The 20,864-nt window shown below is 37.8% G+C and overlaps 1 protein-coding gene across 1 annotated transcript; it reads left to right on the top strand.

Annotated features, from left to right (window-relative positions):
- The first annotated feature begins 429 nt into the window (after nt 1-429).
- Nucleotides 430-19,933, top strand: nfascb (neurofascin homolog (chicken) b). The gene is made up of 27 exons (XM_030137806.1): nt 430-628; nt 4,301-4,422; nt 4,529-4,634; nt 4,756-4,946; nt 5,415-5,537; nt 5,656-5,874; nt 7,389-7,500; nt 7,609-7,796; nt 7,871-8,002; nt 8,099-8,242; nt 10,391-10,502; nt 10,585-10,748; nt 10,837-10,984; nt 11,160-11,284; nt 11,362-11,463; nt 11,951-12,148; nt 12,239-12,309; nt 13,504-13,726; nt 13,939-14,054; nt 16,024-16,234; nt 16,384-16,506; nt 16,846-17,019; nt 17,106-17,237; nt 17,434-17,503; nt 17,855-17,866; nt 18,079-18,114; nt 18,878-19,933. Exons 1-27 carry the CDS (start codon nt 558-560, stop codon nt 19,107-19,109), a joined length of 3,657 nt encoding a protein of 1,218 aa, XP_029993666.1. The 5' UTR covers nt 430-557; the 3' UTR covers nt 19,110-19,933.
- Nucleotides 19,934-20,864: the final 931 nt, after the last annotated feature.

The following is a 20,864-nucleotide window of genomic DNA, read 5'->3' as shown; positions in this document are numbered from 1 at the left end:
GGAAGCTGTGTCCTCTTGGTCAACAATAGATTGATTTTGTGTCAGACAAAGACGTTTTGTGCAAAACAGCGTGCGTTTGTGCCAGCCAGAGCAAAGATACAAGGTCAGTATCCCACCCCCCATGTAACTGTTCACTGCATCTACACACAGCACCCCCCCCCCCCCCCCAAAAAAAAAGACTAAATTATTTGATTTCTTAAGCAAGCCTCTCTTGATTGCTGCTAGATAGGAGCTGGATGACATGCCACTCCTAATAAGCCAAAAAGTACATGACATGTCAGTTTTGTTTTACTTTACTATCTCATCACAGTGGTGATGACGTTATATTTATGTGTGGATTTCACAATGGATTTATTATAATAGGCTGTGAGGCCCTGTTTGCCAGGCGTGTGACCGAGGCGTGGGACAGCCATCCTGATGGGCCACATGAGCCTCGCTTATCTCGCCTGTCATACTTACTTTAGGATGACAGAGTGACAAATAATACTGAAACAGGATGCTGCTGGACAGATGAAGGTCAGAGTGGAGATGCTGCTGTGAATCTATTGTGACAAAAGATGAGAATCAGTTCTTCACTGCAACGAGTGGAAAAAGACCTCAAGGTGTATGCAAAAAACTTCACTGAAAGGTAGGACTCTTATAACTTAGAATCACTGTAAAGCTAAGAAAAATGTGGAGCCTGGGCTCTGGATGTAAAGTATCTGAGTATAATCTGGGTGTTTGGGTAACTTTATAATCATGTGAAGGAGTGAGATAGAGTTTTTCTTCAAGACTGTGGAAGTCAAGGTTTTAATGATGTCATAGCCTGACCTGAGAAGTGGGATGGGACTAGAGCTGCATCGCCAGTTTTGTACTGACAGTAACTATGTTTTCTCCAAACCGAATACCTTCTATTACATGACTGACATACATTTTCACTTTTTTTTTGGAGTGGTGATGTATTTGACATAAACAGCTCAACTGTCTTTTTATGATGTTAAGAACCACCAGTGGAGGAAGAAGTATTTAAATCCTTTACTTAAAAGTTCCAACACAGAAATGAGGAAATATTACTTATACAGTTACAATCACTTATATAGTTGTTTTTTTTTAATTAAAAAACTATAAGTATTTACAACAAAATGCAGTTAGTATTGAAATAGGTTGGTCCCTCTGACTGTATATAATTCTATTTATTGTTCAGCTTTATTGTTAGAGCAGCATGTTACTGTTGAAGCTGCTAGATGTGGAACTAGTTTGAGCTATTTTATATCTAGTTTTATACATCAGTACATTAGATGAATCAGAGGGCTCATTACATGATTAATGGGAGAGAATAGAATACTGATACACAAATCTGTTGTCAGTTTCTGTTTTTCTAAACTTTTATTACTGGCAGGATATTGGATGATTTAAGCATTTCTTGACATTTATAGGGAAAAATCACTATTTCTGATGGAGCTGTTAACATTGCATCTGGATTGTGAGCTGGTTTCATTTTAAACATGTGGCCTATTGTGTTTTTTACTATCCACTGTTTAAAAATTTCACCTCAGAGGGAACTAGGAACATAGTTAAGCTGCTAGACAAATGTAAAGGAGTAAAATATGTAATATGCAGCTCTGAACTGTAATGAGGTAGACATATAAAGCAGTAAATTCCCATAAAGTACCTAATCTGTACAGTACTTGAGTAATTGCACTTTTTTTCCACCAATGTGAATCACCTTAAAATTTGTCACACATTTACAAGCTTAACCCTTAGGGACCCACAATGATTTCTTCCAAATGATTTTTTTTGTCTTTCCCAAATTATTTACCAGCATTTATTATAATATTATCATCATCAGCATTTTGCATTTTCCAGTGAAAATCAAGTGTTTACTGATATTAAATTTATTAATCATGCACATGTTCATAAACGCTCAGAGAGAAGAAAAAGTGACTTTTTCTGCTAAATATATGATTGATTGCACATAAAACAAGCATCTACAACTACTGTCATTTATCAAACTCCATGGGTTTTACTGGTGAACCAATGTTGCAGATGATGACAGTGTGTCCATGTTCACTGTGGAGCCTCTGAACGTCCAAATGGGTCATATCTGATGACCATGAAAAGATGACAAACTGTATTTTACACCAATTATTTACATGTATTGATCGGATTAGTGGAGCAACAGGTTTTAAATATTTTAGGTCAGTAGATGGTTTTGGTTGATGGTGGGTGTTTGGGTCTTTATGGGTATAGTTACACAGGTCAGTTTGTTGTTATAATCTCCTGTCATATATCATACCATGAATTCAGAGTCATAGAACTGAATGTTTGAAGAAGACAATGCTTGGCACTGTGCAGATGAGTTAATGTAGCGCAGTGTCCTCCCTTCCCAGCCCTGACAGTGTGACGTCAAAGTGCAAATGATAGGTGCCCTGAGTCTGAACAGACAGCTTGTGTGGATAAACGTTCCCTCCTACAGGCCATCTGTTCTTACCCAAGTCCTGGGTACACGTGCCAAAGGAGACCCACAAGCATAGAGACCTTCTTGTCATCCCTGAGCCGGCTCTGCCTCTTGACTGTGCAATCTGGTGCATGGCACTGATCACTGCTCACTGCCAGTCCAGCGTCTCTCAAATGTACATGGAGAGAAAAGCCCATTCTGAGAGCCAAGATGCTTAACATACTCCTCTGCTTCGGTGTGAGTCAAGTTGTGTTTCTTGTTAAAATGAAGGAGGGGCTCAAGGCCACAGGATGAAATACACCAGCTTCGACGCAATAGGGTCTTACATCACAAGTACTGCTAAAAAACATCATTTTCAAGTTCGCTCTGTTCTTAAAAAATGTAAGTAGGTTGCCAAGAAACCTCATTTAACCCGCCACCCAGAGCTATTGTTTAGCCCAGTCAGTGCTGCTCCATGGATGCCTGAAAGCCTACACAGGCCAGGACTCTATCAATAATCTTCAGATGGCTTTTGTCTAAAACAAATACAGCTTCTCCTGCACTGCTGGCACTGTTTCTAGAAATGAAAATGATTCCCTCCACGTAGGATTCTCCCAGCTGAATGGTAATGACCTCTCCTCCTCTGAGATTAAGCATGTGAATGGAAAATGGAATCACCACGAAAAAGAAAACTGCAGTTAATTCAACTTACATCTTGGAAAAGGTGTAAGTGTATGCATTATATCACAGAAACTTCTCATTAAGAAGTGAGTAGTTGAAAACTGTAAACTTCTTAACCGACTGTTGGATTTTCCCACCGTTTATCTACACTGAAATCATGTGACTTGACATGTAAAATTCATGACAGAAACAAACATTGCTTTCATCCTCTGCTCTCTCCAGTCAACAATAAAGCCCACATTTTGATGTCACCAAAACCAACAACAACACAAATTATGCAAAATATGGGCTGTTCTCTGCTTTCATTTGCCCAAGCCAAGTATTTCAAACTGAAGTGAATATTGTAAGGGGACAAAGTAAACATTGCTCTGACAAAAGTAGGTAACACTTAAAGGCTCAAAAAATATACCCTGCCTCTCATCTGCAATGAACTGAATCCAAACATTTATTATATATATCTTTTGAAACTGTATTTTGTTGTACTTTAAAGTATATATTGTATGAGCAAAGTTTGTAACTGTTTGAGGAAGAAGGATTATTCAGAATCATGAGAGTCTGGCAAAGAACAATGAAGTGGGTGAGATGTAGGTGGCGTATGGCGCTCATTTATTATTCATGAGAAGGGTGGGCAGAGTGTAAGTGGCAGTGACAGACAGAAACTCTATTACAGAAGTGTATCAACTGCTCAAGGGTCCTTGACCTGATATTTGCAGGGCTGCGGCATTAATTTCTATACTACGCAAACAAGAATAATTTCCTGGAGAAAGTTATTGGAGTTAGCCACAGAGATGGGGAGGAGGGAGTCCTGATGTGACTTTATGGGAGAGGTAGGTGCTCAAAACTTTCAGCTTAATTTGTACTTAGATGGCTCATAGGGCATTGTATGTCTATAGTAACTAACTTAGTGAAAGGTTTAAAGAAAACACCTTGAAAAACAGTGTTTTTCTTTGTCTTGCATTGGAGAAGCTGATGGAAACAGTGCTCTTAGACACTATATGGACTGTGTTCTTAATACAATGCCAGGCATTCATTTTAGATGTGATGCTGTCAGTATGAGATACGCTGACACACCACTTTAATATGAATAAAGAGTGTGAAACTACTGATGAGAGCCTGACAAGCATGATCAGTATGGCAGAGACTACGAGATGCAACAAGATAGATGGCAAGATAACTTCTGTTCTTCCTTTATTTTGGGAACAGTGGAGTCAGTGTTCAAAGGTGCTGCTGGATCCTATGCCCTGTAAAGATGGAGACACTGGTTAAACCAGTGCTGCTGCTACTTTTATGGCAGAGTGTCTGGGCATTTGACGTCCCACTGGAAGGTAAGGCAGACGTAAAAGTTGAAAGAAATGGTTAGTCACAGTATGTGACATATAGTGGCTGTTCATATAACTGGTACACTGAGCTGATTTGTCTTCCCAAATGCAGTCAGACAGCCTCCAACCATCATTAAACAGTCTTTGAAGGAGCATATTGTTGACCCTAAAAGCACCATGGTCATAGAATGTGAAGCCAAAGGAAACCCTCAACCCATGTGAGTCCAAATTCAACCCACTCAAACACACTTTTTTTTCTTTTTTACAAACAAAATCATTAAGTGCCATTAACTTCACATATTCTTCTGTTCGTGTTTCATGCTTTGCTCAATAATGAAGTTTCTCATGGAGGCGGAATGGGAAGTATTTTAATGTGGCACGTGACTCTCAGACGTCGATGCGCAGGCGCTCAGGGACGTTGGATATCTCTGCCTGGAACAATCCAGAACAGTATGAGGCAGAGTATCAGTGTATTGCCTCCAATGAATATGGATCTGCCTATTCCAACAAGATTAGACTACAACTATACAGTAAGTTCAGTGTCAGACTTACTGTGAAATGAAATATTTGGATATGACATTTGAGGGCAGATGCACAGTGGCTTCAGCACCTGCAGTGACAACATATAGGCATTAGAAAATTAAGATAAGATAAGATAAGATAAGATAAGATAAGATAAGATAAGATAAGATAAGATAAGATAAGATAAGATATACTTTATTGAAATTCAAGTGTGTACAGCAGCACAAGACAGTATGCATCAAAAAAAAAAAAAAAAAAATTAAGTGCCATTAATAAAATCAGTAAAAGCAGCAGTTGAAATAGTGCACAATCTGAAAAGATTCACAAAGATCTACAACACAAGATCTCAACTAGAGTAAATTTTGTTCTATTAGTTAAATTTAACACCTCATATAAATCTATCATTTTTATAATAATGAGTCAGTGGGGTTATTTTGGCTTTCATACCACACTCCTTTGCATTTCTTTGTGTTCAGGAGCTCCTGTTTGGCCGAGGGAGATCCTGGAGCCTGTGGTGATCAGTGCTGGTTTACCTTTGGTCTTATCTTGTGACCCACCTCCAGGCCCCCCTAAACCTGAAACCTACTGGATGTCAAGCTGTAAGTGCCCCTCTGATCCCCAAAAGAACACATAAAGGCCTAAAACAGGAGATATTCTTATAGCATTTGGAAGGATATGACTTTGAATTTGCTTCTTAAACTCAAAAATCCACAACAGGCTCATATGCAAGACCTTTCAACTGGCCGATTCAGACAGCGTTCCCCACCATGCAGGCTGTGCGGCAGGATCGCAGAGTTTCCATGGGAATAAACGGAGACCTGTACTTCTCAAATGTTCACTTCAATGACTCTACTACTGATTACTGCTGTAATGCCCGCTTTCCCTACAAGAACGTCATCCAGCAGAAGATGCCTGTGGTTGTAAAGGTGCTGACAAGTGAGTATGATGGTGTGAGGCAACTTTCACCCTGTATTATTAGGATATTTTTTACTTTTATGTGACCATTCTGAGACTTTTCATGTTGTTTTTGGGGACTCAGGACACATTTGCAGGTTTTCACAGACATCACAGGCCTAGATGGGTAATCCAGGAAACAGAAAACCAACCAGCAAAACAAAACTATTATTGTGCATTGCATTTTCAGTTCATAAAATAACTAGAGCTGGGGTTGGGTTAGAGCAGTGGTGTCAAACTCATTTTCTTCCGGGGGCCACATTCAGCCCAATTTAATCTGAAGTGGGCCGGACCAGTACAATGATAGCATGATAGCCAATAAATAATGAGAACTCAAAATTGTATAAATGCAAAAAATGATATTCAATTATGCCAATATTTATGTTTACAAACTATCCAGACAAAAAGGATGTGAATAACCTGGAAAAAATGGAATTTGTTAAGAAATATAAGTACAATTTTATCAATATTATGCTTCGATTTATCATTTATGTATATGCAATACAGATCAGATCTACAAAGGCACAAAACATGTAGTAACAGGCAAAAAAAAATTTAAATTGCATTTAATTCTCTTCAGACATTTCAGTTTGTCCATATTTATTCAGATTATCCACATTTTATTGTTACAGGATAGTTTGTTCATGTAAACATTTTCATAATTTAATGTTTTTTGCACTAAATCAAAGGGGAAAAAAATGGTGTTGTCATTATTTATAGGTTATTATGATATTATTTTTGAGTTTGATGCCGTAACTTGCACTTTGCAAATTCATCTCGCGGGCCGGATTGGACCCTTTGGCGGGCCGGTTTTGGCCCCTGGGCCGCATGTTTGACACCTGTGGGTTAGAGTAAGGGCTGCCTTGAGATATGGTGAGGGTTTTTTTTGCTGTGGTTCAGATTAGTGTGTATTTATTCTTATAACAATAACAGGAAATACATGTGTGTTTTGGATAGTTTAAAGTCCTTGTTGATTTAACTATTTATAAATCAACTGGTTTCTGTCCCTAGTTAATAAATAAGTCTGAAAAAATTAAATAAAATAACTTGAATGTTTCAGCTTGTGTATGTGCTAGACTAATCCATTATGCTGTAGATAAGATGCAACATATGCTTAATAGATACTTAACTGATTAAGCAACTAAATCTATATAACATGAACTTTTTTCTTATCAGTAATAATGTCATAAGAGACCAAAGCTTACATATCTCACATTTTTTTATTTGCTTTCATCTCCCTTGGTTTGATTATGATCGTACTTACAACATGGAACATTTTGCTTTATTTCAGACTACTGTTCACCTTCTAAATGAATCCTCATAGTTTTGCTCCACCTTTACTTACTAAGTGTGGTGAGTGTGTGCATTGCTTTAATTCTGCTTTCTTATTTCTGGGTTAACATACTGTTGGTTTATGTTGCCTCATGGTCAAGGTTGACTTTGCAACAAGTCCTAACATGCATCACAGGGTTTTTTTTTTGTTCTGTTCACTACAGCTCGTGCAATGGCTGAGGCTGCCCCCACCTGGATGTCCCCCAAAGGTTCATCCAGCTCCAGACTGGTCCTGCTAGGTGAGGAGCTGCTGCTGGAGTGTATCGCTGGAGGAGTGTAAGTGTGACTGGCTTTAAATAACAAAAATGAAGTGACTCCTTATCGTTTATTCTTTGACTTCTGCTTGATATCATTCTGTGTAAAGACTGTTTTATCCCCATCAAGGCCAACTCCTCATATTACATGGATCAAGGATGGTGACAACCTAGTGGTGACGTCCCGCATGAAAGTAAAGAACTTCAACAAGATGATTCAGATCCCTAAGGCATCCTTTGAAGATGCGGGTGAATACACGTGCACTGCAACCAATAGAATTGGATACATTGAACACACCATAACTGTGAGGGTCAAAGGTAAGACAGCTGTTATGCATTTTTTGTATAATGCCGTAAATCATAAAGTAAGTAACATACTTCACGTTTGACAGCGGCTCCTTTCTGGTTGGAGAAACCCACTAACTTGGTCTTGGCCCCAGAGGAAAATGGACGCTTAGTGTGTCGTTCTGATGGAGCTCCTCGTCCCACAATTGAGTGGTTCATAAATGGGGAGCCAATTGAATGTATGTGTGGTATGCACAACATAACAGTGTCAAGAGAAAAATGTATAAAATCTAACAGTGTTACTGATGCTGTGTTGTTGCATTGTTTTGTCTCAGTTGCTACACCTCAGCCTAACAGACAGGTGTCAGGAGACACACTGATATTTCAGAGTGTGACTGCAGCAAACACAGCTGTGTACCAGTGCAATGCTTCAAATGAGTATGGATACTTACTGGCCAACGCTTTTGTCAATGTGCTACGTAAGTAAATAGTCATTATTAGTCATTACAATGAATTTTCATAACTGTATGTTGTCCATTCATGGTACTTGCCTCACTGAAACTCTCTTTTAATATATGTGACAAGCTGCTAACAGGTATATACACTATATTGCCAAAAGTATTGGCTCACCCATCCAGATAATCAGAATCAGGTGTTCCAGTCACTTCCATGGCCACAGGTGTATAAAATCAAGCACCTAGGCATGCAGACTGCTTTTACAAACATCTGTGACAGAATGGGTCGCTCTCAGGAGCTCAGTGAATTCCAGCGTGGAACTGTGATAGGATGCCACCTGTGCAACAAATCCAGTCGTGAAATTTCCTCGCTCCTAAATATTCCACAGTCAACTGTCAGCTGTATTATAAGAAAGTGGAAGTGTTTGGGAACGACAGCAACTCAGCCACGAAGTGGTAGGCCACATAAACTGTCAGCGGATGCTGAGGCGCATAGTGCAAAGAGGTCGCCAACTTTCTGCAGAGTCAATCACTACAGACCTCCAAACTTCATGTGGTCTTCAGATTAGCTCCAGAACAGTGCGCAGAGAGCTTCATGGAATGGGTTTCCATGGCCGAGCAGCTGCATCCAAGCCATACATCACCAAGTGCAATGCAAAGTGCCGGATGCAGTGGTGTAAAGCACGCCGCCACTGGACTCTAGAGCAGTGGAGGCGCCTTCTCTGGAGTGACCAATCACGCTTCTCCATCTGGCAATCTGATGGACAGGTCTGGGTTTGGCGGTCGCCAGGAGAACGATGCTTGTCGGACCGCATTGTGCCAAGTGTAAAGTTTGGTGGAGGGGGGATTATGGTTTGAGGTTGTTTTTCAGGAGCTGGGCTTGGCCCCTTAGTTCCAGTGAAAGGAACTGTGAATGCTTCAGCATACCAAGACATTTTGGACAATTCCATGCTCCCAACTTTGTGGGAACAGTTTGGAGCTGGTCCCTTCCTCTTCCAACATGACTGTGCACCAGTGCACAAAGCAAGGTCCATAAAGACATGGATGACAGAGTCTGGTGTGGATGAACTGGACTGGCCTGCACAGAGTCCTGACCTCAACCCCATAGAACACCTTTGGGATGAATTAGAGCGGAGACTGAGAGCCAGGCCTTCTGTCCAACATCAGTGTGTGACCTCACAAATGCGCTTCTGGAAGAATGGTCCAAAATTCCCATGTCAAGCCTAAACCTAAACCTTGTGGACAGCCTTCCCAGAAGAGTTGAAGCTGTTATAGCTGCAAAGGGTGGACCGACGTCATATTGAACCCCATAGACTAGGAATGGGATGTCACTTAAATTCATATGCGAGTCAAGGCAGGTGAGCAAATACTTTTGGCAATATAGTGTACATTATATTTTCATATTTGCCCAAAAATCATGGACACATCACACCTACAACTTATAGGAATTCACATTTCTGTTGATTTGAAATGTCTTTATGATAAAAAAATGATCATATTAGTTTTGTTGATACTTACTCATATTTAATGTCAAATCACTATTTCTTTAAGTTTATGAGCTGATTTATTGTTCTGATGGAGAGTTATAGAAGCCATATGGGCACTAGTAGTTTAACATGATCATTTGTGGTCATAACATAACAATTTAAGAAATCTAGGGTAGAACACTTGAAACTAATATAATGATAAATATTGTTGGCACTGAATAAAATTAACTACAATTCTGTATGCATTTCAGATGACAATATAAATCAAATTAACCCTAAAGATCAAATAAAATGTTTATTGCAGTTATTATTCACAAAATGAAATGATATCATGACATTTTACGTTACTGTTTTGTAGCCCAGCCCTCGTGACCATAGACCTGAATTAAATGTGTCCCAATACTTTTGTCCATATAATGTAAGTGGATAGTAGACACAGGGAAAATGACCTCGTGTGTATCATCATGTCTTTTAGATGTTACTGTGAGGCATTTTGGAACTAAACTATGCCATTTGAAAATATGGAATGGCAAGTGAAAACATACAGTATATACGATCTGACATCTATTTAGCTCATGTATTTCCTTTATCTCTGTGTTTTAGTGTCAGTTTGTCAGCTCTATGCTGTCTGTGCTTTGCTTTATAAATAAATTACCTACTTAGGTGCTGCTTTCTTTCTTTATAGATGCCACACCACGCATCCATGGGCCCAGGAATGAGCTGATTAAGGTGATAGAAGGCAGCCGGGCCTTTTTAGATTGCCGTTATTTTGGGTCTCCAGTGCCTGACCTACGATGGTGAGAAAACACTGTTTGACATGTTAATGATTTTATTGTGCACATTTGCCCTGTGTGTACATTTATTGATCTGCTTATACAGGTCAAAATATGGACAGGGGAATCTTGAAGGGAACCGTTTTAAGACCTATAGCAACGGGACGCTGGAGATCAGGCGGATACGCCTTGAGGACCAGGGAACTTACCTTTGTATAGTCAGTAACCTCGCAGGAAGAGATGAGAGTCAAGTGCGAGTAGAGGTCAAAGGTGAAGCCCACACTGATTTGTACTAAAAAGCTCAGTTCACAGACACTCTTTGATTGTTAATCTTCTGCTTTTCTTCTGTCCTGCTCAGAGCCCACTGTGATTGTCACAAAACCACAGAATATGAAAGTCATTCGTGGAACTGACGTACGCTTTGATTGTGGAGTTAAAACTGATGCCACCACACCTGTCACTACTACATGGATGAAAGACAAAAAGCAAGTCACACTTGGATGGAGGTGAGCATAGTTAGCGAATAATAAAAGAATATCCATACTATTATTGAATGTGCTACACTGTTTTATGGGATTACATAAATATCATAAGTATTATAAGTGAAAGTACAGATATAAGCTTCAGATTAAAATCAGATATGTCTACAGAAACTGTTAAAGGGACTCATGCACTCCTCAGGCTTAACCTGGATGAATCAAATCTCATCATCACCAATGTAAACAGAGGCGATGAAGGCAATTATACCTGTATAATCAAAAGTGAACTGGACCAGAAGTCTGCTTCAGCGTATCTAATGGTGATGGGTAAGACACATCTAAGATGGATGACATTTCTTTGATCATACAATATATTATTAACTGCTCATACATTTTTTGTGCAGATCGTCCCAACCCACCCACTGGTTTGCAGTTGTCAGATCCATATGAGCGAACTGTAAGGCTCACTTGGGTTCCTGGAGACAGCAACCACAGTCCAATTACAGGTAAGAACCACACGACCAAAAAAAAGCATAAAAATATCATTGTCATATTTACATATTTGTCTGTCAAAAGTTAATGCATAATTTACTATTCACACTAATACTGTAATTGTGTGTTTCTTCTTAGACTAATGAATAGAATAGAATAGAATAGAATAGAATAGAATAGAATAGAATAGAATAGAACATCTTTAATGTTATCACAACAAGTAAAACAAAATTAAAAGTGCAAACACAATTAAAAGCAGCTAAAATAAATAGGTACACAGCCAAAATAAATAAGCAGAAACCATTCAGTCGCACACAAGCAAACATTCTGTCAATGCACTGATTCCTCAAAACATATTGCACATCAGATGTTTTTTCCTGCATTGAGTGTGGTGACTGCTGTTGGGTAAAAACTGTTATCAAATCTGTTTGTCCTTGTTGTCGTTGTTCTGGACATTTTTATAAATTATGACAAGTGAATCCTTTTATTTCTGTCCTACAGAGTACTTAGTTCAGTATGATGATGATGACTGGCTGCCTGGCAAGTGGAGAAACCTGTCAACGTATCCAGGGAACCTCAACTCTGTCATTCTCCACCTGACACCTTTTACATACTATGAGTTCCGAGTCATTGCTGTAAATGAAATCGGACCAAGTCGCCCCAGTCGTCCATCTTCGCGTTTCCAGAGCAGTGGTGCACGTGGGTTTGATGTTCTTTAATTGTCAGACAGCAGTGGGGCATATTGTATGTGTAGCTTAAATCTGAGCAGTGTTTTTGCTGTCACTACAGCACCAGATGTAATTCCGAAGAATCTAAAAGGTGTGGGTACATGGAGGAATAATATGGAGATCAGCTGGGAGGTAACTGAGATCTGACTTATGTAATACTTTAACCCATAAAGACCCAGTGCCACTTTTATGGCAGTTTCTGTCTATTTAACCTTTCTTAAGTGATTTATCACCATTTATTATAATATTATCCTCTGTATTTTGTATTTTTCAATGTAAATCATGTATTTTCCTATATTCTATTTAGGTATTCATAAAAACTCAGAGTAAATTCAGTGATATTATATCAAAACAGAGAAAATGGAAGAAAAAAAAAGTGACTTTTCCAGCAAAGATATCATTAACTGAACTTAAACTAAGTGTGTCCATATACTGCCATTGATCCAACTCCATGGGCTTTACTGGTGAATCAATGTTGTAGAACAGGGGTGTCAAACTCATTTTCTTCTGGGGGCCACATTCAGCCCAATTTAATCTGAAGTGGGCTGGACCAGTAAAATAATAGCATGATAACCAATAAATAATGACAACTTCAAATTGTTTTAGTGCAAAAAATAACATTCAGTTATGCCAATATTTACATTTATAAACCATCCAAACAAAAAGGATGTGAATAACTTGAAAAAAACAGAATTTGTTGAGAAATATAAGTACAATTTTATCAATATTATGCCTCGACTTATCATTTATATATATGCACAAAACATTTAGTAACAGGCAGAAAACTGTTAAAATTGCACTTATATTTCTTGACAAATTCCTTTTTTTTGTATCCATTTTGTTTGGATAGTTTGTAAATGTAAACATTTTCATAACTGAACGTTATTTTTTTCACTAAAACAATTTGGAGTTGTCATGATTTATAGGTTATTATATTATTTTTGAGTTTGATTCCCTAACTCGCACTTTGCAATTGCATTCCACGGGCTGGATTGGAACCTTTGGCGGGCTGGTTTTGGCCCCCGGGCCACATGTTTGACACCTGTGTTGTAGAAGATGACAGTGTTTCCACGTTCACTACGGAGCCTCTGAACGTCTGATGACCATGAAAAGATGACACACTGTATTTTACACCAATTATTTACATGTATTGATAGGATTAGTGGATCAACAGGTATTAAACATTTTCTATCCGTAGATGCTGTTGGTCACCAGTGGATGTTTGGGTCTTTATGGGTTAATATTTTCGTAGGTATTTTTGATTCCACTGAAACCCCAAACCCCAGATGCTGTAAAGAACATTCCCCTATTTGATTTTGTCTTCAGCCTCTGACCTACAGAGAGTGGAACGGGCCTCACCTGAAGTATCTGGTGTGGTGGAGAAGGAGGGATTCCAGAGAGGAGTGGAAGAACGCTACCACCAAATGGCTGAAATACTACATCTATGATGCAGATACCTTCACTCCTTATGAGCTCAAAGTCCAGGCTGTTAATGACTTTGGGCTGGGGCCGGAGTCTCCCGTTGTCATCGGTTATTCAGGAGAAGATCGTACGTATCTAAACACTATAAAGATCATAAAATAAAGCAACAAAAGTGGAGCCAAGAAAGAAAAAAAGCTGTATTAACCATCTGTCTACAATCTGTCCAGTCAGATTTACTGTAGCTTATTTATTTGTTGTGGTTTGGTTTGCAGCTGTCACATAAAGAAAATGAATAAATGTAATGAAGGCATATCAGTGCACTATCTCTGTGTTGTCCAGGTCCCACAACTGCCCCCCTGAACCTGAGGGTGTCGGACATTGAGAGCACCCAGGTGACCGTGCACTGGGACCCGGTACCACGAGGCTCTCTTATGGGAGAACTGAGAGAATATAAGGTATGAAACAAACAACAGTCACATAGAAACTGAGGGCGTATTGTGACTCAGAGGACCACAAAAAAATGTATGCATTGCAACATGTTTAGTGTCCTGGTTTATGGTCAGAAGGGTTGGTTGGAACGAAAAGATAAAGAAAACCATCATTTTATATGTTTAAAGGTTCAGGAAGTTAGGATAGGAAGTGTAAAAATCAGCAATAACTTGAATTTTCACAGGGGGATGACAATAAAAGCAGGTCAGTTCCTGTAAATGCCAGTTAAAAGGTCACTTTTACAGCTGAAATATATATTTACAACCTGGTACAAAAATGGTTTTGGTCTCTATAGGTCATTTTCCCCGCCATGACAACTGCATGGAGTGATTATTTTTTATATTACTTACCTGTTTAGATTATTCAAAGCTAAAAAGTACTGCATATTTAAGGGATTTACCTACTGTGACTAAAATCAATGTCTTCAGTGGTTTTTGTGGTTCACTAGCATTAGTTCAGCTGCTAAGTTGGACATTGAATCATTATTTATGGAACTAAATGGATTGTAAAGGGTAAAGTCACTATTTAGTTGTGTACCCCTGACCCCATGATAAGAAGCAACACAAACAAAAACATTTGACGCGTTGAGTGAAACCTGATATAAAACATCAGAAAATCAATACTATAAAGAAGACATATTTCAGTAAAAAGGGAGGCCAGACTAAATAAAAAACTGTTTTTCCCTAAAAATGTGGTTTTTAACCCATAAAGACCCAATACTACTTTTGTGTCAGTTCGCAGTAGAATTTTTCTCTATATTGAACAATTTTCAAGTGATTTATCACCATTTACAATAATATTTTTCTCTGTATTTTGCATTTTTCAATGTAAATCATGTATTTTCCTATATGTAATTCACGGATCATGTAGAAGTTCATACAAGTTCAGAGTAAATTCAAAGGTTATTATATCAGAAACAGAAAGAAAAAGAAGAAAAAGTGACTTTTTCAGCAAAGATATCAATAACTGAATGTAAAAACAAGTGTTTCCATCCACTGTCACTGGTCCAACTCCGTGGGATTCACTGGTGAATCAATGTTGTAGAAGATGACTGTGTTCCCACAGTAACTACGGAGCCTCTGTACGTCCAAATGGGTCATATCCGATGACCATGAAAAGATGACAAACTGTATTTAACACCAATTATTTAAATGTATTGATAGGATCAGTGGATCAACAGGTATTAAACAGTTTAGATCAGTGGATGGTTTTGGTCACCATGGTTGTTTGGGTCCCAATGGGTTAATGCTGTAAATACTTATTATGGCCACGTTTTTCTTAATACAGAAACTGAGAAATGCATTTGTTTGGTGATTATAACTTTACTAATCCTCCCAAAAACTAATGTTGGCCTTCTGCACAATACTGTACATTTTATAACTTTGACATTACTGAACATAATTGTATGTGTTCACATTTATTAAGTAGCTGAGATTAACATATGATATTTATCATTACTCTGTTAGTTCTGGTTTCGTCTGTCACTCGTCTCCAATTCCACTCTATTGTTTCCATAAAAGTAACATGAGGATTGCCTTGTCACTCATCTTTAGGCTTCACAAACCAGTGGGTGACATGATGGAGGGTTTGTTCACTATTTATACACAGTCTGAGCTGAATAATGCTTGACATGGTGTCGCTAAAAATACAAAAGGCCTAGTGATATTTATGATCCACTTTCTCAAATAGAAGGCACAATAATGCACAAAAAAAGACATACATGCTGTAAGTTTTTATATTTGAAGATAAAAAATAGCATAAAATAACAAACAGTCATGTTTATTTTCATGTCATTATATATGAATGAAAACATATGGCTATCTACCATTCCTTTATCTTCTACTTTTTAATTGTATATCCAAACAATTTATGCAAACTGCTTTGGGACTGTAGTGAGATCAAAATTGTCTCTGTGCTGTTTTTGTCACGTGGTAGGTTTATTACTGGAGGGACAGCAGCCAGCTGAGATGGCTGAGGGTCAACAGAGGCATGAAGTCTAAATCATTTCCAGATGACAACCCAGAGCCATCTGGGGTCGTCACTGATCTCCTTCCATATAGTAATTACAAGATGTACATAGTGGTGACAAACAATCGGTATGAAGGGCCGCCTAGCAATTACATACACTTCTCAACACCTGAAGGAGGTAAGGATCTGTCTGGAAAAACAAGGGTTTAAAGAATGTTTGCATGAAAGAAAGATGCTTTATTTGTTCTCCTTCTGGCACAAACCAAGCACAAATTAATATGTTTATTCTAATACATATGTTTGTCATCTCCTGCTGTCTTTTGTCAGTACCATCTGTTCCCAGATCCTTCAGGATACAGCAGCGACATCTGGACAGTATTTATGTTGACTGGGATGTGCCAGCAGAACCCAATGGAATCATCACCGGATATTCCCTGAAGTACCAGACTGGTATATGGACTTGTGTAACACATTCTTCTGCCGCTATATACTACACTGTAATGTTATTGAATACTCCAAAGAACAGAAAAGCTTCAAAAACAGGAAAGGAAACGGCATAATACATTGAATCTGATAAAGGTTTTCCTGAGAACACATAATAGTCCACTTACAAGTGCACAGAAAGACCAGAATCATTCAATAGAGCCCACTGAAGTATGTTGTCAAGAGGGTAATTAACACTTAGGCAGGCAATCTCCAAGCAGGTATGGCACTTAAAAGCTCAGTTGTGTGCACTCTACTGGCATCAAGAGTTCTTATTACTCACTGAAATGTCTGCATTGACCACAGTGAACGCCACCAGAGGAGAAGAGCTGCGAGTCGAGGAGTTCCCTCCAAATGTAACAAGCTTCTCAGTACGGCGATTTGACCGTTACACACGGTACAGATTCTCTGTGGCGGCTCGAACTCGGATTGGGATAGGAGAGTGGTATACCGAGGAGTCTCCCCATTACACCACTGAAAGTAACTGAAGATCTACCTCATGTGTCAGTGCATGTTGTGGTCTGCCAAATAACCTCTAATGCTGTTGTGTGTCTGTCTGTGTACAGTTTACGCTCAGGACCAGGTGGACATCACCACTCAGGGCTGGTTCATCGGGATAATGTGTGCAGTGGCTCTTATTGTGCTCATCCTACTTATAGTGTGCTTCATTAAGAGGAGCCGAGGGGGTAAATACCCAGGTAGAGTGGTGATTCCATATGTTTATCACACACTGAGAATCACTGCAATGCATTTGTTTTGGCATATACAGTTCTTTTTTTGTTTTGGTAGTCATGGTGTTAGTGGTTGTATTGTGTTTTTTTAATGTCTGAAATAAAACAGTCATTCATTCATTCATTCATTCATGAGACACTGAGACTGCTTGTTTTCTTTCAGTGCGTGAAAAAAAGGACATTTCACTCGAGCCAGTGGATGATAAAGATCAGGAAGGATCTTTCGACTATCGGTGAGCAGTAATAGAAATGCTGATAAAGCAAAGTAAAAGATTTTACAGGCTGTTTAAATAATGTGTTGCACACTAGTATTGAAATAATCCAAGGGTAATAATAATAAATAATAATGAATAAATAATGACAGTTCCTGTAACACTGTACAATACTATTTTTACTTTTGAATTGTGTAATCCATAATCCATTTGCTCTGTAACTGTGCATCAGCCTTCAGTTTGCACAGATACAAACCAAATCTGCCCGCGGCAATAATGGTCTTATTCACAACTGATGATACTCACCTTATTTTCTTTTTTCACTCTACTCGTCTTGTCTAAACCTGTTCTTTTTGTACTGCGCCACTCCAGATCCCTTGAAAGGTATGGTTGAACTAAATATTGACACATTGACTCTATTCGCATTTGAGCTGTGCAATCCTTCATGGACTCTCTTGTATATTTATACAGTTTGGAGCTGTAAAACGCAGACTGAATATATGACATGGTATTGTTATAGATAATTACTGAAAGGATTAGGAAATAAGCTTGATAAGGTCATCTACTGTGTCTGACAAATTTCATTTATATTTCAGGATAGCACGTGTGTCCACTCTGCCTTATCCTCGGCGGTATGTACTGTATAGTTTTAATGTATAACTGACAATCATGTCTCTGTACAATCCTTCCAGATTTCGTACATTTTTGCATATTTGTCACTCTTAACCCATAAAGACTCAGTGCTACTTTTATGGTAGTTCCAAAAAGAATTTTTCTCTCTATTTAACCTTTCTGAAGAAATTATCACTATTTATTATAATATTATCCTCTGTATTTTGTGTTTTATGTGAAAAAAGTGAAAAATCATGTATTTTCACCAAAAATATAAACCAAAGACCAAATATCAGACAACAGACACAATAGATAGAAGCAAGACATTGTACTGACCTATTTAAACAAACACATCAGCCGCTTATTCCGGGCTTTGCAAACAAATAATGCTAATTTATATACATTTGAACTAAATAACCAGTTCATCTTGTCATCATCAGTGCTCCAGAACATATCGCGATTTTGTATAAACATCTCATTAAACAAAGAGACTCTCATATAGTCTTTATGGGTTAAATCTTTCAGATCATCAAATTATAATAGACAATTGTGATTTGAAATGAAATCATCATTTAAAAACTGTATTTTTTATTTACTCAGGTCATCATTGTCTAATATAATTTTTTTTGATGATCTGAAACATTTAAGTGTGACAAATATGCAAAAATGAGAGAAATCGGGAAGGGGGTAAAAGTATATATACTGTATACAAACCATCAAACATGCAGATCTGACATAAAACACTCCTAATATTGTGTTTAAGTGATTTTTTTTTCTGTGCAGAGAGGAGGAGAGAGGGCTTCAAAGAGGCCAGCCGTCTATGGAGGCGATGATGAAACGGTCAGACAGTGACGACAGTCTGGTGGACTATGGTGAAGGAGGGGAGATACCGTTCAACGAGGACGGCTCCTTCATCGGCCAGTACACAGGAAACAGGAGAGACGTCAGGGAGTTGGATTTCGGCGGAGGTCTTGAACTTCACTCTCCAATGAACACCATCTACTCCCTGGCATGAAACTTAAAACTGAAGCTTCTCTCATGTGACTTTGATGTGAGAACCTGAGGAAACCATCATGGTGTGTGGTGTCTGCTTGTGGCTGCAGGAGGGGGAAACAGCTGGAGCCCACAGTGCTGTTACCCTGTGTGTCCTTACAGATAATGAAAATGTCATGCATTTTAGAGAGAAAACTGTGTAATAAGTACGACAGCACTCCTGGAGATTCAAAGCTTTGGTATGTGATGAAAAGAAGGCTTTACTTTTTGTTTTTTGTATGGAATTTTCTGTAAATATGAAACAGTAAGTTTTCATAAATATGTATATATTTAATTATTCCATTACTGGAGGGAGACTGGCAAACACAGTAGGTAGAGACAGAAGTGAATCAGTTTATCATGTTGATAAAAGCATTTGCAAAGGATCAACTAAACTATTGTCATTACATCTGTCTTTCTGCTAATTTCGATGATGAGGTATTTGTTCTCCTCATACAGTACGTGAGCTGGTTGACATATACGTAACGTCTTAGAATTGCCTCTTCTTTGTTTTGTGCACTAGTGATGGCCACAGTGAGAGATAAAGGAAGATACATTATCTCCAGGAACTAGCCATTTATCTCCACTGCCATGCCAGTCATGACGTCAAATCATTTCGGGAATCAGCAAAAAGTCATAAACCAGCTGTAAAATCACATTTTTGATATTTCTATCTAAACCTGCCTTTCACTCACTGTTGGAAAATAAGAAAAAAAAAATGTAAGTGTAAGAGCTGACTCCTAACATCACTATGTATTACCACGGTTATGTCATCATGTAAATAAAGTGGAAGTATTTTGAACATTATGAGCAGAATTAGAGTTTTGAGTTACTCAGCTAAGAACAGTTTAGATAATGACCTGTGTATATGGTTCTGATATGGACATGTACTTTAACCATAATACTGCTACTACTACTACTACTACTACTACTACTACTACTACTACTATTACCACAACTACTACTACTACTCTACTACTACTACTGCTATTACTACTGGCACAAGGAACAAATGATTAAATTTTGGTGGTGATGGGGGGGCTGATCTGCCTTGGCGGAGGTCTGCGCTCTCCGAGTGCTCTTCTAATTATTATTATTATTATTATTATTATTATTATTATTATTATTATTATTATTATTATTATTATTATTATTATTATTAATAATAATAATAATAATAATAATAGTAATAATTATGTTTTATTATAACTACTACTACTACTACTACTACTACTACTACTACTAATAATAATAATAATAATAATAATAATAATAATAAATCAAATGTATGTATATAGTGTCACATCATAACAAAAGTTACCTCATGACATTTACATTTAGAGCTGATCTAAACCAGACTCTTCTTCTCCTCCTTCTTCTTCTTCTTCTTCTTCTTCTTCTTCTTCTTCTTCTTCTTCTTCTTCTTATTGTTATTATTATTATTATTATTATTATTATTATTATTGTTATTATTATTATTATTATTATTATTATTATTATTGTTATTATTATTATTATTATTATTAATAATAATAATAATAATAATAATAATAATAATAATAATAATAATAATAATAATATGTAATGTGATAAAAACCTGTCAATATTAAACAAAATGACCTTACTTAAATTACTTCTAGTGCAGTAACTTTGACAGTTTATCATTAATGACTCATCTCCTCCATAAATGGTCATTCAAAGACCCTAAAGCAAAAGCTAAAATATTTCTACATTGAAC

This window comes from Sphaeramia orbicularis, chromosome 7 (genome assembly GCF_902148855.1).
Source record: "Sphaeramia orbicularis chromosome 7, fSphaOr1.1, whole genome shotgun sequence".
Taxonomy (NCBI): Eukaryota; Metazoa; Chordata; class Actinopteri; order Kurtiformes; family Apogonidae; genus Sphaeramia; species Sphaeramia orbicularis.
Note: the sequence above shows the minus strand (reverse complement) of the source record. Positions and strands in the feature narration are given on the sequence as shown.